The sequence below is a fragment of the Meriones unguiculatus genome, chromosome 15 (genome assembly GCF_030254825.1).
Source record: "Meriones unguiculatus strain TT.TT164.6M chromosome 15, Bangor_MerUng_6.1, whole genome shotgun sequence".
In the NCBI taxonomy this organism is placed as follows: domain Eukaryota; kingdom Metazoa; phylum Chordata; class Mammalia; order Rodentia; family Muridae; genus Meriones; species Meriones unguiculatus.
This window is the reverse complement of record NC_083362.1, coordinates 23,114,773-23,128,795: the sequence shown is the minus strand read 5'-3', so window position 1 is coordinate 23,128,795 and position 14,023 is coordinate 23,114,773. Positions and strand designations below refer to the sequence as shown.

The 14,023-nt window shown below is 36.2% G+C and overlaps 1 protein-coding gene across 15 annotated transcripts in view; it reads left to right on the top strand.

The window, feature by feature from the left end:
• Ppip5k2 (diphosphoinositol pentakisphosphate kinase 2) overlaps positions 1 to 14,023 on the top strand; it is a 67,891-nt gene that overhangs the window by 20,233 nt on the left and 33,635 nt on the right. For 11 of the 15 annotated variants that reach the window (XR_009586416.1, XR_009586417.1, XM_060368279.1 and 8 more), the window contains 8 exons: positions 444 to 545; positions 1,477 to 1,563; positions 2,459 to 2,534; positions 2,632 to 2,741; positions 3,774 to 3,859; positions 7,645 to 7,770; positions 7,892 to 8,013; positions 8,190 to 8,372. Coding sequence is in view for 13 of the 15 variants with exons in the window: in XM_060368279.1 (XP_060224262.1) it covers positions 444 to 545; positions 1,477 to 1,563; positions 2,459 to 2,534; positions 2,632 to 2,741; positions 3,774 to 3,859; positions 7,645 to 7,770; positions 7,892 to 8,013; positions 8,190 to 8,372 (892 nt within the window). In the remaining 2 variants the exon portion in view is untranslated. The remainder of the gene's footprint in view (positions 1 to 443; positions 546 to 1,476; positions 1,564 to 2,458; positions 2,535 to 2,631; positions 2,742 to 3,773; positions 3,860 to 7,644; positions 7,771 to 7,891; positions 8,014 to 8,189; positions 8,373 to 14,023) is intronic. The other 4 variants (XM_060368285.1, XM_060368281.1, XM_060368288.1 and 1 more) reach the window with 1 other exon arrangement.

Below are 14,023 nucleotides of genomic sequence, written 5' to 3'. Positions count from 1 at the left end.
TTTAAACATTTTCATTGTTCCTCCTATTAATAAAACATAGTAATGGCTTGTTAGAAATTATCATACTTAGAATAAGTTTGTCAGAGACACATATCAGTGAAAAAGTCCTTTGTGCATAGGACTCTGGTTTCCATGCTCAGTAGTATCTCACACACAGAAAAATAGAATAATAGGTGTTTAACAGGTAGTTAATGAATGATAAAAAAAATACATTTAATGAATAATATAATTAAAGCAACACATTGAAAATACGTGGCATTTTGTTAGGGTGTTCAATTTAAGTGATGCTTATCTAAGTTTTCTTGATCAGAGAAATTTTTTATGTAATATAACCTTTACGTAGTTTGACTTAAATTCTTATGGTTCTCTATCATGGCATAATTAAATACTCAGCTCTATTTTTTAATGAACTAATTTTTAATAACATTCTTTTGGTCCTAAAGCAATATTGTAATGCGGGAGCTTGCGCCACAGTTTCATATCCCCTGGTCAATACCCCTAGAAGCTGAAGATATTCCAATTGTACCAACTACATCTGGAACTATGTAAGTTTCAAGTATTCGTTTTTCATTCAGTAATTAGTCTGTCTTGTTTCAGTAAAAAATAAACTTATGATTCTTAGTTTACTATGTGTATTTTCCTGTGATTCAGTTTGAAGATGGGGGACTAGATATGTTTTTACAAGAGTATAGCAAACTAAAACTCAGACTGTTACCTTGAGATCCTACAATGTGGTTGAGCAAGCATGTAGCAAAACCTGTAACCACAGAGGGGTGCCTCTTGGTGCATTACTCAGGCATCTAGCATCATGCAGCTTTGTCTTTGTCTAGTTTTATCTTTAAGTAAATAAGTCAGACTGATTCTGCCAGAGTGTTTGATAGCCTCTGCTAGGAAAATCACTCAGTTTAATGTCAAGTGATCTGACTGAAGACTTCATAGCCACAAGTTTAGAGACATATATTAGCATGTGAAATATCAATATTCTGAAAAGTCCTAATTGGGAGGAAAATGCACTTAAGTATGTTTTTGAGGCAGCATTTTCAAATTTATTCAATTTTTGGGCTATTGATATCTTTCAGGAACATTTTCAGTTGTTTACACTTTGAAAATTGAAATGGTAGCTTTTCACTCTGGTGTACCGCAAAACACTTTTCTAAGTTGAATTTTGAATAATTTTTCTTAGATGACAAGATATACTAAATAAATAAATACAGCAGCCATCATATGCCAGTTTTACTTTGATTTAATGGTATATCTGCTGCTAAGACAACAGGGCAGGTGTTTAACGAAGTTAAGGCCAGAGTCCATGTAATTTATCCCAGGTTACTGTCACCACCTCTAAAGAAGTAATGCTGCATAAATGAATATCCTCTCTGGCTTTGTAACCTGTTGTAGGATTTAGTTTCCAAAGTTAAATCAAAGAAAAATCCTTGATGTTGGGAATTGCAAACATGGGTATTTTTTTGTCATTTTTAGGATGGAACTTCGATGTGTCATAGCTGTCATCCGACATGGGGATCGGACACCAAAACAAAAAATGAAAATGGAAGTGAGGCATCAAAAGTATGTCCTAAGAGAAATCTCACTAATGTGAACATGTGATTTTTAAGATTTCTGTCAGTACGAGCTCTTTTAGTTGATGCATCAAACAGAATATTTTTAACCTACTGTTTTTTGATCATGAAAATATTTAAACCACTGAATGCATACAAATTCATTCAAAGTATTTTGTGTGTGTTAGCACCTAAAATTTATTGTGTATGTATCTTTAACTGTGCCCTCCATTTATCATGATTATATATATTCTACTTATTCTTAGTTTATTATTTTCTTGCATTGTACTGTGACAAACAGCATCTTAACATTCCAGAAGCAAGTTGGTAGAAAACTCCCATTTTTGTTCAATGTTTGATTTGGAGATGATAAAATATGAGCCTGAGCCATTAAGTATGTATTGGCACATGATCCATTGACAACAGAAACATTTGTATTTAGCAGTATGCTATTTTCATCATAAACAAGCACTTTAGACATGTATTGAGCTTTATCAGTAAAAAAGGAGTAGATACCACAAAACATATGTACTTGAGTTTCAGAGATGGAGGCAAGAGGATCACTGGAGCCAAGGTGGTAGACACCAACTGGGTAATATGTAACAAGATTCTTTGGCAGGGAGTAAAAGTAGAGGAAACAAGGTTGTGTGAAAGAAGAAACATAGTACTTATAGGCATAAACCTTATTCCCATATCTACTGTTTTTATTAGGTTGATTATATGGTCAGCACTTTAGTTTGCTATCTTTCTTTTTTAATAGGGTTGCCCAGGCTGATGGTGAACTCAGGATCCTCGTGGTTCAGCTTTCTAAATGCTGTGATCATAAGTGTGCATGACCACGCCCAGCTTCATAGCAGTAATACTAATTATTGCAAATGACTAACTATCTTCTATTCTTTTATAAGGTTTTTTGATCTTTTTGAAAAGTGTGATGGATATAAATCAGGGAAGTTAAAACTCAAGAAGCCAAAACAATTACAGGCAAGTTGTTGTTGTTGTTTTTCTTTCATGTATGTTGCATTTAATTTTTTTATGGTGAAATTACATAAAAATTCAAACTCTTTATTAACATACATAGGAAGTCCTGGATATTGCACGGCAGCTTCTTATGGAGCTGGGGCAAAATAATGACTCTGAAATTGAAGAAAACAAGTCAAAACTTGAGCAACTTAAGACCGTGTTGGAGATGTGAGTACCTCTCTGACAATCTTCCTTACTGTACAGTTCTCCTGTGTGGTTTATGTAACAAAATATGTTATTTTATTGAATTGCTGCTTTAGATTTACTGTTTCAGTGAGGAGGAAGCAAGCAAGCATTTTCCTTGTACCTTCTTGAATACTAAGAATGAAGCTGATGGAATCCTAGGTTGAGACCTCATTAGCTAAAAGTGTTTGAACTGTCATTCAGAAATTGATCCCCATCAGCATTTCTGTTGTGAGCTTTACATGAGTGACTACTTATATCCTTTATGAGTGACTTCTTATATCCTTTAATGATACTCAAACTCTGCTTAATTTTAAAACATCTTTCTGTTAATTTTGAGAATTTCCTATGTGTGTACTTTGTACTTCCCATTTCCCCTTCAACTACCTCCATTTCCACCAGCACATCTTCCCCCTAACACTGTGATTTTTGTTAAGTCCAATTAGCACTAACTGTATATATGCATGGCTGTGGGGTATCCACTGGAGTGTGGATAACTTACCCATTACCATATTCTGAAGAAAGAATGATTCTCCCTTCCTAGAAGCCATTAGCTTATAGAGGCTTTAGTCATGATAGGGCCTAGAGAGCACTTTTCTCGGGCCTCTTGAGCTGATAACTATGGATTTTGTGAGTTTAGGATGCAATAACCAATTTCTGTCCACAAGACGACATTTCACAGCAGTCCTTCTTATACCCCAGCTCTTTTATATATATATTTGTAAATACACATATATGTGTGTGTGTGTGTGTGTGTATATGTACACACACACATAGATATGCTGCATGCTTTCAGAATTGTCTAACTTTTATCAAAATACTTTTTTAAAAAGTTCAGTGGGTTTGAATGATCAACTATTACTACTTTTTTTGTTTTTGGACTAGGGTATTTTTGAAGAATATACCAAAGCAGTAGAAGAGAATTAGTTTTTAATCCATTTATTTCAGTTTTTTTCTTAGAAAATCAGTCAATACTTTATTAATATTTTACAATCAAATTTGCATTTTCTTTTTCAGGTATGGTCATTTTTCTGGAATAAATCGTAAGGTCCAATTGACCTATCTCCCTCATGGTTGTCCTAAAACGTCCAGTGAGGAGGAAGGTAATATCATTTTTTAATCCCTATTGCAAATATGTGTATGTAATAACTTGCTCTAAATTGCTGACTTGGATCATTTTCTGCTTAATAGCCTTTGGGATTGGTGTGTTTCATGAAAAACAATTAAAATGATTATTTTTTTTTTCACCTGTGTTTCTATCCTTTTAACAAAGATTTTTTTTTTTTTTAATTTTTGAGATTATAATTTAGTTAGAGCATTTCTCCCCTTTCCTCCCTCCAAACCCTCCAAAATACCCCTCACTAGCCTTCAAATTCATGGCCTCTTTTTTGCTTATATGTATGTTTTCAGGGCTAACCATTTGTTACTGGACAAATTGTTGTGCTCTTCCCATCTTGACTCAGTTGCCTGTAGTTCTTTATGTAGGGTTGAGGCATCCTGGGCTTTTTCTTGTCTAGCTTGCTATGTTCATTTTTGTCATCTTTGTTCAGCTTAAGGTTAGGCAGTCATGTTATTGAGACTTTATGTGTATAGCTTCTGAAGTTACTAAGAAACACAATTTCACAGCACACTCCCTGAGCCTTTGGCTCTTACAGTTTTTTCTTCTTCTTTTACAGTGTCGTCTTAAATGTTGGAGTGTATTGTGGATGTATATTTTGGGACTGGGCTCCACAACTGTGCATTTTGATTGGTTGTAGTTTTCTATAGTAGCCTTCCTCTGCTGCAAAGAAAAAGTTTCCTTGACAGGGTGTGAGGACTACACTAATCTATGGGTATAAAGACCAGTTTTATAGACTGTTATAAATGTTATTATGTTGGTATAATAAATTAGTAGTTGAAGATTACCCTCCATCAGCTATGACTACTAGCACTGAATAGTTAACTGTTTCCAGTACTGGACATGGGATCTCTCTTGTTGAGCAGGTCTTAAGTACAACGAAAAAGCTGTTGGTTACCACCAGGTGTGCGTGCCACTACTATACCCATAATGTTGTTGTGACATGCCAGTTATTGATGTGGTTCATAGATGTCATAACTGGGTTGGACTTTTGGTTGCCTCACTCCTTTGGAAGTTTCCATGGCCTTCTTATACCATGAAAGCTAGTTCCTAAGGGTCTTTGAGGTCAGTTCCAGCCAAGGAGTCTCTAGGCCCTGCATCTGAAGTGCATGCTGTCTTCAGCATGGTAAAGCATAAGGCCTTACCATCCACCTCTGAAGGGTAACCAAAGATAACAGCAATAGGCTATATGTTTTAGAAGTCTGTTAGACAGATTTGGCAAACATATCAAACAAGGACTTCTCATATCTGATATTGAGGCTTTTGTTAGATGGTTTTTGACTCCTGGAGGGAGCATCATCAACCCTAGTGAAAAAAGTTCAGTAAAGTTGTATATGTTTATTTATACATGGAATTACATGTATTATAAGTTTTTTGTGGGGGTGGGTAAATAGTTGGTTGATTGAATGATTGTGGCTTTTTCAGGTATTTTTTTGTTATTTTATCCACCTTCTGCTTTCATCTGTATATACCTCCCTCTGTCATCTGTATTTATCTCTCTCCTCCCTCATTAAGGAACCGTCGTTTTCCATCAGATCACCCTGCTATTCCCTTTACCCTCCTCCAGCCTTATTCTTTACTTCCCTAAGGAGCCCCTTCTCCCATTTCCCCTACAGGTAATCTGATAAAAGTAGGGTTTTTTTCTTTTGGTTTTGTTTTGTTTTGTTTTGTTTTATTTTAAGTGGGAAGTTTTGTTATTTTTGAAACTCTACAGGACATTCCCCCTTCCCCTGGGGTTATTTCAGAAAGCCCTTTACTTATAACTAAGTATTACTTAGTAGGTCCCATTTTTATTTTTTTATTTTATTTTATTTTATTTCTGCTTTTGGTGGGAGATGACAGAGTATACAGAAAAACAAAACAAAAACAAAAACAAAAAACCAACCTCAAAATGTCTGAAAAAAGACACTGGAAAGTCCACATCACGAACCTGTTTCTATAGGAGCTTGATACTTTGTTCTAAATGTGAAAGTTCAATCCAGTGTGTACCTAGATAAGATTGGTCTCCTAAAAGCATAAAATCAGAAAGAAAAACAAACAAGATTGGAGCAGCTTTTCCATGCATATTAACAATTCAGAGTATCCCTTGTCCATTAACTCTAGATCCTATTTGTAAAATCTTACATTTTTAGTATAGAACTTTTCTGTGTGTGTGTATGTGTGTTAGAGATAGGAAACCATATATGTTTCATATGTACCTTAATGTGTATCTTGCATATACTATACCATATTTTAAATGATTTTGTACATATGAAGAATTTCCTTGTGAGGAATTTTGTTACATCATGTTAGTTATTCAAAAGTGCTAGAGCCTTATGAATTTTATATGTTTCGATTTAGTATGTTCTAACCTGATGGTTTCTCTTACCTGTCAGACCGATAGGATGCTTTCTTAGTTTCATTTTTAAATTGGTAATCAAGATTATATAGTGACAGCATAGCAATCTGCTGGAAGACATGTAAATAGACACACCTTTAAAAGAAAATCAGCAATGCATATCAAAAACTCAACACCTGGTTTATGTTTGACCTTAATTCTACTTTCAAGAGTTTTTTTTTTCTCAGGAGGTAAACAAGTGATTAGAGGAAGACTGAGCTATTGTGCTATTTCACTATACCAGCATGTGTTGAAGTTTTGATTATCTTAAACATAAATACAAGTTTGAATACATTTAGCTTTATGTAGTTAATATTTGCACTCTTTGTGATGAAGAACAATATGGGTTTATTTCCTGTATTGGTATTATGATCAAAATGTTCTGAAAGAGATATAACAAAACCATCTGTGAAATGTTCTGTTGTACATTATTACCAACCTGCATAGTAAAGCACACATGGCATCTAACTCTCCTCAGGGCAAGGGCGCCTTTCTGTTATGAGTCATCAGTAATTCCTTTCATGCTTATAATACTTGTTCTGCATGGGGGCAGGTGTTGGTTTGCTTGTTTGAACAGGATCTCTGGCTACTCTGCCTGTCCTGACACTACTATGTAGGTCAGGATGGCCTTGAAGCTATAGTAATCCTTCTGCCTCCACTTTTCTTGTGCTGGGATCACAGGCATGTAGCAATGTGAACCAGCAATTGTTTTTAAATGACCTTTTTTCCCTAACACTCTATATCTGCAAACCTTAAAGCAATGATAAAGGGCAGGTCAAAATTAAATACTGAAGCTCACTGGTGACTTTGTGTCTAAGCAAAGATTTTGAAGTGGAATTTTGAGAGCCTGTTCCACCTAACTGAAAAAGCTGGTCTTGACTAGGTTTTACTAAAAATTTATTAAGTTTTCATAAACTTTAAATAAAAATGTTAGAGGTTAGCATCTTAATTGTTATCCAAGTTACTGATTTCCAATAAGAATGAGTTGTGTATCTTCTGCACTTGAGCTATGCAATTCATGCGATATGATAACACATCAGAAAGCACTTGACATAATGAGACCTGAGCCCTGGGAGCTCATGGCCTAACGGTGGTAGCACAAAGGAATTAAATATGCTATAAAATCTGCTATAAGGGTCAGGAAGAGAGAGAGGATAGTTCTTTGCAGAACATGAAGATCCTGCTTCCTAGCTGAAAGAGATTTTAGAATTCAAGTCACATCTTTACTGGTGGAGCAAAGGACACTCCTGATGGAGTCAACAGGCCACAACCAGGCACCTTTAGAGAATTTAGAAATGGGTCAAATTCCACAATTCAGAGAGCCCTGAGTAAAGACTAGTACAGAGACCTGTTTAAACATTTTTTTTTTTTTTTATCACTCATGTCTGTCTTAGATAACCGAAGAGAGGAGCCGTCCTTACTTTTGGTTCTAAAATGGGGAGGAGAATTAACTCCTGCGGGCAGGGTTCAGGCTGAAGAGCTGGGAAGAGCTTTTAGGTGTATGTACCCTGGAGGTCAAGGTAAGTGCTATAATTTGATTAAATCTGTATACTTTACTTTTACCTTGTGATATAATTAAGCATTTGTGAAAGTACCACAAAACTGAAACATAGCTTAAGTGATGTGAGGACTTATTTTCAGGAGATTATGCAGGATTTCCTGGTTGTGGTTTACTCCGACTGCATAGCACCTACCGACATGACCTCAAGATATACGCTTCTGACGAAGGGCGGGTCCAGATGACTGCAGCTGCTTTTGCAAAGGTATAAGCAACCTTATAATTACTGTAAATTCCAGTTAAAGCCATACTGACAACGATGAAATATATTATTAGTAAAGTTGACCTGTGATGAGGAGCTTATGCATGCATCTCATAAAGGTATTGTGATGGCCTGTGATTGTACATATATGTAAACCATTGACTCTGTTTCATACTTAGGGTCTGTTGGCTCTAGAAGGGGAGCTTACCCCCATTCTTGTTCAGATGGTGAAAAGTGCAAATATGAATGGCCTTTTGGACAGTGACAGTGACTCTTTGAGTAACTGTCAGCAGCGTGTAAAAGCAAGGCTTCATGAAATTCTTCAAAAAGACAGAGATTTTACAGCTGAAGATTATGAAAAGGTAGGTCTCGGCAGTTCTTTCCTGGTTTGTGTTTGTCAGCTTCATCTGTGCTGCTGTTATTTCCATGTTTACATAGGCCATTAATCTTCTCTATATAGTAGTGTATTTAAGGGACTGGCATATTTTCTGTATAAAAAAAATCAAATAATTATTATTTTATGTTTTGTGAGCCTGTTGAGGTTACTTTTCCTTTTGCTGTGGTAAATTATCCTGACAGCAGTAACTTAGGGACAAAAGGGTCTAATTGGGCCACAATTCAAAGTTCCAGCCCATTGTGGCCATGACGACACAGCAGCAGTCACTTGAGGCAGCTGACCACATTGCACTCACAGTCTAGAAGCAGGTACCAGTGAACATCTATCCTTAGCACTTTCTCCCTTTTGTATATAGCCCAGAACTAAACCAAGCCTAGGGAATGGTGGTATCTACTTCTGCAGTAGCTATCTTAGTTCAGTTACCTTAGCTAAGCCTGCAAACATGCTCAGACACCTACTGCCCAGCTGGTTATAGATCTCATCAATTTGACAATATTAAGTGTCATAATGCCAACTGTGGTCTGTCTGTCTCTCTCTGTCTCTGTCTCTGTCTCTCTCTCTCTCTCTCTCTGTGTGAATGGCTTACATCACTGACCACACTAACCCTACTTGACCTGAAGAACTTACCTTCCTGTCTCATAATTTATTTTATGAACATTCTTTAGTTTATGATGCTTTCAACTGGTTGCAGTTTGGGGCTGTTAGGATTAATTCTTGCATGAACAACTTTGCACACCTCATGGTTCTGAGGAGACCCTGTTTCTTTGTATTTTAAAAATGAAGATGCAAAGCAGGGTGTGCTCATCTAGTATAACTGGATAAAGTCAGACTGTTTTCCAGAGTGTAAGCCACTTAAGACCCATGAAAGGTGAAAGCTGCCACTGCCAATGTGTTCTTCACTTATAAGACTCTTAGATTATTTGATGATCATTCTGGTAGGTAAGTCTACATTATACTTTCTCATTTCTTTAAAACTAACTGCTTAGATGTCATTTTTTATGAGTTCTCCTTAAATATCTTGTTCTTTTTCTCTGCTGATGCCCATGTTTTTCTTATTGAATGATGAGTTCTCACTGTTTGTTTATATTTCTGTTCCTGATGAAATCCTATCAATCTTAATGATGCTTTTGAATAAGCATATATTCATATTTTCCATTAATTTTAAGCTCTTATTTCCTTTGAAGTTAGTGTTTTTCTAACTAAAGTCATAGTATATTCTACTTTATGATCTGAATTTTATGATCTTGTATGTCAAAATCTATTTTTCTCCTTTAATTATATTTATATTTAGCACTACCTAAAGAGACTTCTCTCCCCACTTTCCTGAATCACAGTTTAAAATCCTGTGCCTTCTACACAGACTCCTCTTTGATTGTTTTTTGGCTTTTCTCAAATTTCCATAGAAGCTTTAAAATAAGCTTATTAAAAATATTATTGTTATTTTTATTTAGCTTGCATGAAATCTACATTTTCATGCCTTGTACAAGTTTGCATCTAGTCTTTCAATATACAAAAATATATAGCACATTTATTTAGATCCATTAAGATTTTAAATAACATTTTCCAACGATATTCAACTTACTGCACAGTATTTCTTATTCCTGTTAGACTTAAGCTGAGGTAAATGGTTTTTTTAATGGAGTTGTTTTGGACATTATTTGAAAATGTTTGTTGTTCTTTGATTGTTTTTATGTCAAAGTATAGTTTTTAATAAAAGTATAACATTAATCTAAGCTATTTCCAAGTCTTTGTATTTTTTCATTTTTTTTTTCTTGCTTTACTTTAATGCTTACAATTCTACAAGCAATACTGAACAGAAGGGGTTCTTACTCATGGCCTTGAAGAGTATTCAATCTACTGCCTGAGTGCTCCCCCACCCCTGAGGGCTGGGATTGAAGAGATACACTACCACATCTGCCTTAAAAATAGCAGTTGCTAACTCCTACTTCTTTCATAAGATTTCCTGCAATCTCCTCAAAGGTTGGCCATAAGTCTCAGCATCTGCTTTGATAGTCTGCAGGGCAGAGCCTTTCAGAGGCCCTCTGTATCAGGCTCCTAACTTGTTCCCTGTTTTCTCCTTCTTCTGATGTCCTTCCTCTTTGCCTTTCTGAGTGGGGATTGAGCATTTTAGCCAGAGTTCTCCCTCTTGATTAGTTTCTTTAGGAGTACAGATTTTAGTAGGTTTATCCTATATTATATGTCTGTATGAGTGAGTATGTACTCTGTGTGTCTTTCTGCTTCTGGGATAGCTCACTCAGGATGATCTTTTCCACTTCCCACCATTAACTGCAAATTTCATGATTTCCTTGTTTTTTATTGCTGAGTAGTATTCCATTGTGTAGATGTACCATACTTTCTGTATCCATTGCTCAATTGAGGGGCATCTTCATTGTTTCCAGCTTCTGGCTATTACAAATAAAGCTGCTACAAACACGGTTGAGCAAATGTCCTTATTGTGTACTTGAGTTTCTTTTGGATATATGCCTAGAAGTGGTATGGCTGGATCTTGAGGAAGCGCTATTCCTAGTTGTCTGAGAAAGCGCCAGAAGTGGGAGTTAGTAAGACCTGGAGGGGACAGGAGGTCCACAAGGAGAGCAACAGATCCAAAAAATCTGAGCACATGGGTCTTTCCTGAAACTGATAGTCCAACCAAGTAGCATGCATGGAGATAACCCAGAACCCCTGCACAGATATAGCCTATGACAGTTCAGTCTCCTAGTGGGTTCCATAGTAATGAGAAGAGGGACTGTCTCTGACATGAACTGATTGGCCTGCTCTTTGATCACCTCCCTCTAAGGGGGGAGCAGCCTTACCAGGCTACAGAGGAAGACACTGCAGCCACTCCTGATGAGACCTGATAAACTAGGATCAGAAGAAAGGAAAAAAGACCTCCCCTACCAGTGGACTTGGGGAGGGGCATGTGTGGAGAAGGAGGAGGTTGGGAGGGGAGAAAGGAGGGAACTACAGGGGGGGATACAATAAATAAAGTATAATTAATAAAAAAAATTAAAATTAAAAAAAAAGATAGCAGTTGCTTTTCTGCTCACATTCTCTTATTTTTTTTAAGATTTAATACTTGTCTATTAGTCTTGAAGTTTTCTCTGGTTTTTTGTTATTGTTTTTGTTTTGAAATTATCTTTTTAAAAAGTAATGGAATTATACATGGTCCTTTTTTGCTAAGTTTTTGTCATGAAAGTACTTTGGGCCTAGAATATCCTCACCTTTTTTTATTTTCTTTATTAATTACACTTTATTCACTTTGTATCCCCCCTGTGGTTCTCTCCCTCCTCCTATTCCAATCCCTCCCTTCCTCCACCCTCTGCATGCATGCCCCTCCACTGGTAGGGGAGGACTTCTTTTCCTTCCTTCTTTTTTTTTTTTTCAATGCAGTTTATTCAGGAACATTGAACAATCCTCGGACCCCGGGGAAAGCCAGCCCACAGCTTAAATAGCCTCTGGGTAGCCAACCCAGGCGTGCCACGGGGGCAATGCAGATAGGTCTACATATATGGAAGCAAGCCAGATCCTCGGCCTTAGCCAAATGTGGAGTTGTTCGTGACAGAGAGCACTCACCATCGGGAAGGTGGAAGGCGGAAACTTCTGATCCTAGTCAATTAGGTCTCATCACGAGTGGCTGCATTGTCTTCTTCTGTGGCCTGTTAATGCTGCTCCCCCCTCAGGGGGAGGTAGTTAAAGAGCAGACCAATCAGTTCATGTCAGAGACAGTCCCTGTTCTTATTACAATGGAACCCACTTGGATATTGAACTGCCATGGGCTACATCTGTGCAGGGGTCTTAGGTTATCTCCATGCATAGTCCTTGGTTGGAATATCAGTCTCAGGAAAAAAAAAAAAAAAAAAAAAACTTTTTTTTTTTAACATGCTAACTTTTTATAGTATTAAGTTGAGTTTACAAATTTTAAGCTTTGGAGTTTGGCATCTGTAGTCATGGACTGATCAGCCTTTACTTATTCATTGTAGTTAAATCTTAATTTCCATGTCAGTGATATGCTAGTCTGAAGAAGAAAAAAAAAACTGGTGAGAAAATTCTTCCCTATTTGGGAAATACTTTGTGAACAATTACTTCATTTTTTTTTTCTAAATACTGTGGAATTACTACTAAGTAATAAATACTACTAAATGATAAATTACTACTAAATACTATGAAAACTTCTTTTGTAAAATTAATGGAACTAAAAACTAGTTTAGTACATCTCAGTTAGGTCTGCATTTCTACTATTACATGCATATAGAATCGATTCTAACTCCATCTAGGGTCTTGGCAGTGTGTGTAGAATCTGTAGGAATTTTTATTTATAGTATTGTACCTTCTTTCTTTCTGTCGCTGATCTATTTCATTGGTCCTCTGAGTCATTATTTAGATATTGTCTATCTCTGAATTTGGTTGCCCTCTTAGACTCTTAACCACCTCATTATTTATAACACAAAAATGCTGCTGATTATTGCATCTTGAGCCTCCTGCAGCTTAACCAAACTGATCAGGCCTAACATTCTTTTAAGTTTCTGTGCAGTGTTTTTGTCTTTTTCTTTTTCTTCAGATGAGAATTTACTTTATTCCTCAGGATTTTCTTTCCTAATTTAGCTTTCAGAGTAGCTGTGCTTGCTGACATAAGTCATTGTCATACCTGGCTTACTGGATGGTGTCGTGTCATGGGTTTTCTGTGTATAGAATACTGTAATCTACTCTATAAGAAGGATAATTTTTCTTCTTCCTTTCTATTTGTAACTCACCTTTTACTTTTTTCTCTTCCCTAATTGCACTGGCTCAGTAAGACTCTAGAACTATGCTGACAATAGTGAAGTGGTGATTTTTTTTTTCCCTCCTCCAGTTCTTAGAGGAAACTCTGAGCTTTTCCCTGATTGGTATGATGTTGGCTAAGTTAAATATACACAGCATTTAGTATGTTAAAATAAGTTCCTCCAGTACTGAAATTATAAAGATTTTACTGTTAATGGCTGTATAGTTTCTATTACTTATTTTAATTTTGAGATTATTTTATAATTACATCATTTCCCCCTTCTTTTTCCTCTCCCCATACTTTCCCACATACCCCTTCTTGCTTGGATGTTTTCTCTCCCCCTACTCAGGTAGGCTATGATACTGAGGTCGATGTACTATGTTGTTTATTGTTTACATATATTGACCCATCCTCATATTTGTAGAATAAATCTCCCCTAATGTAATGATGGCATATAGTTTTTTGATGTTCTGTTGTACTTGATTTGCCAGCATTTTATTGAAGAGTTTACATTTATTTATCACAATATACACCTGTAATGTTCCTTCTTCTTTCCTGCCTTGCTCTGCCTCCTTTTCACTCCTTCCTTTCTTCTTACTTATCTGGTCTTGATATTAAGGAAATGCTGGTCTTGTGGATGAATTTGGAATGTTTCCTCCCTTTTCAATTTTTTGTGGGATAATTGGAGATGAATGTTAAAAGTTGAATTTATAATTGGTACCATTCAGCTTTTGCTGAATTGGAAAAGCCTCATTAACAAAGTATAATAGCATAATGGTTAACACTATGAGTTCTGCAACCAGCCTTCCTGTGATTGAATCATATTCCTTCATATGCTTGGTACTTATTCTATGCAA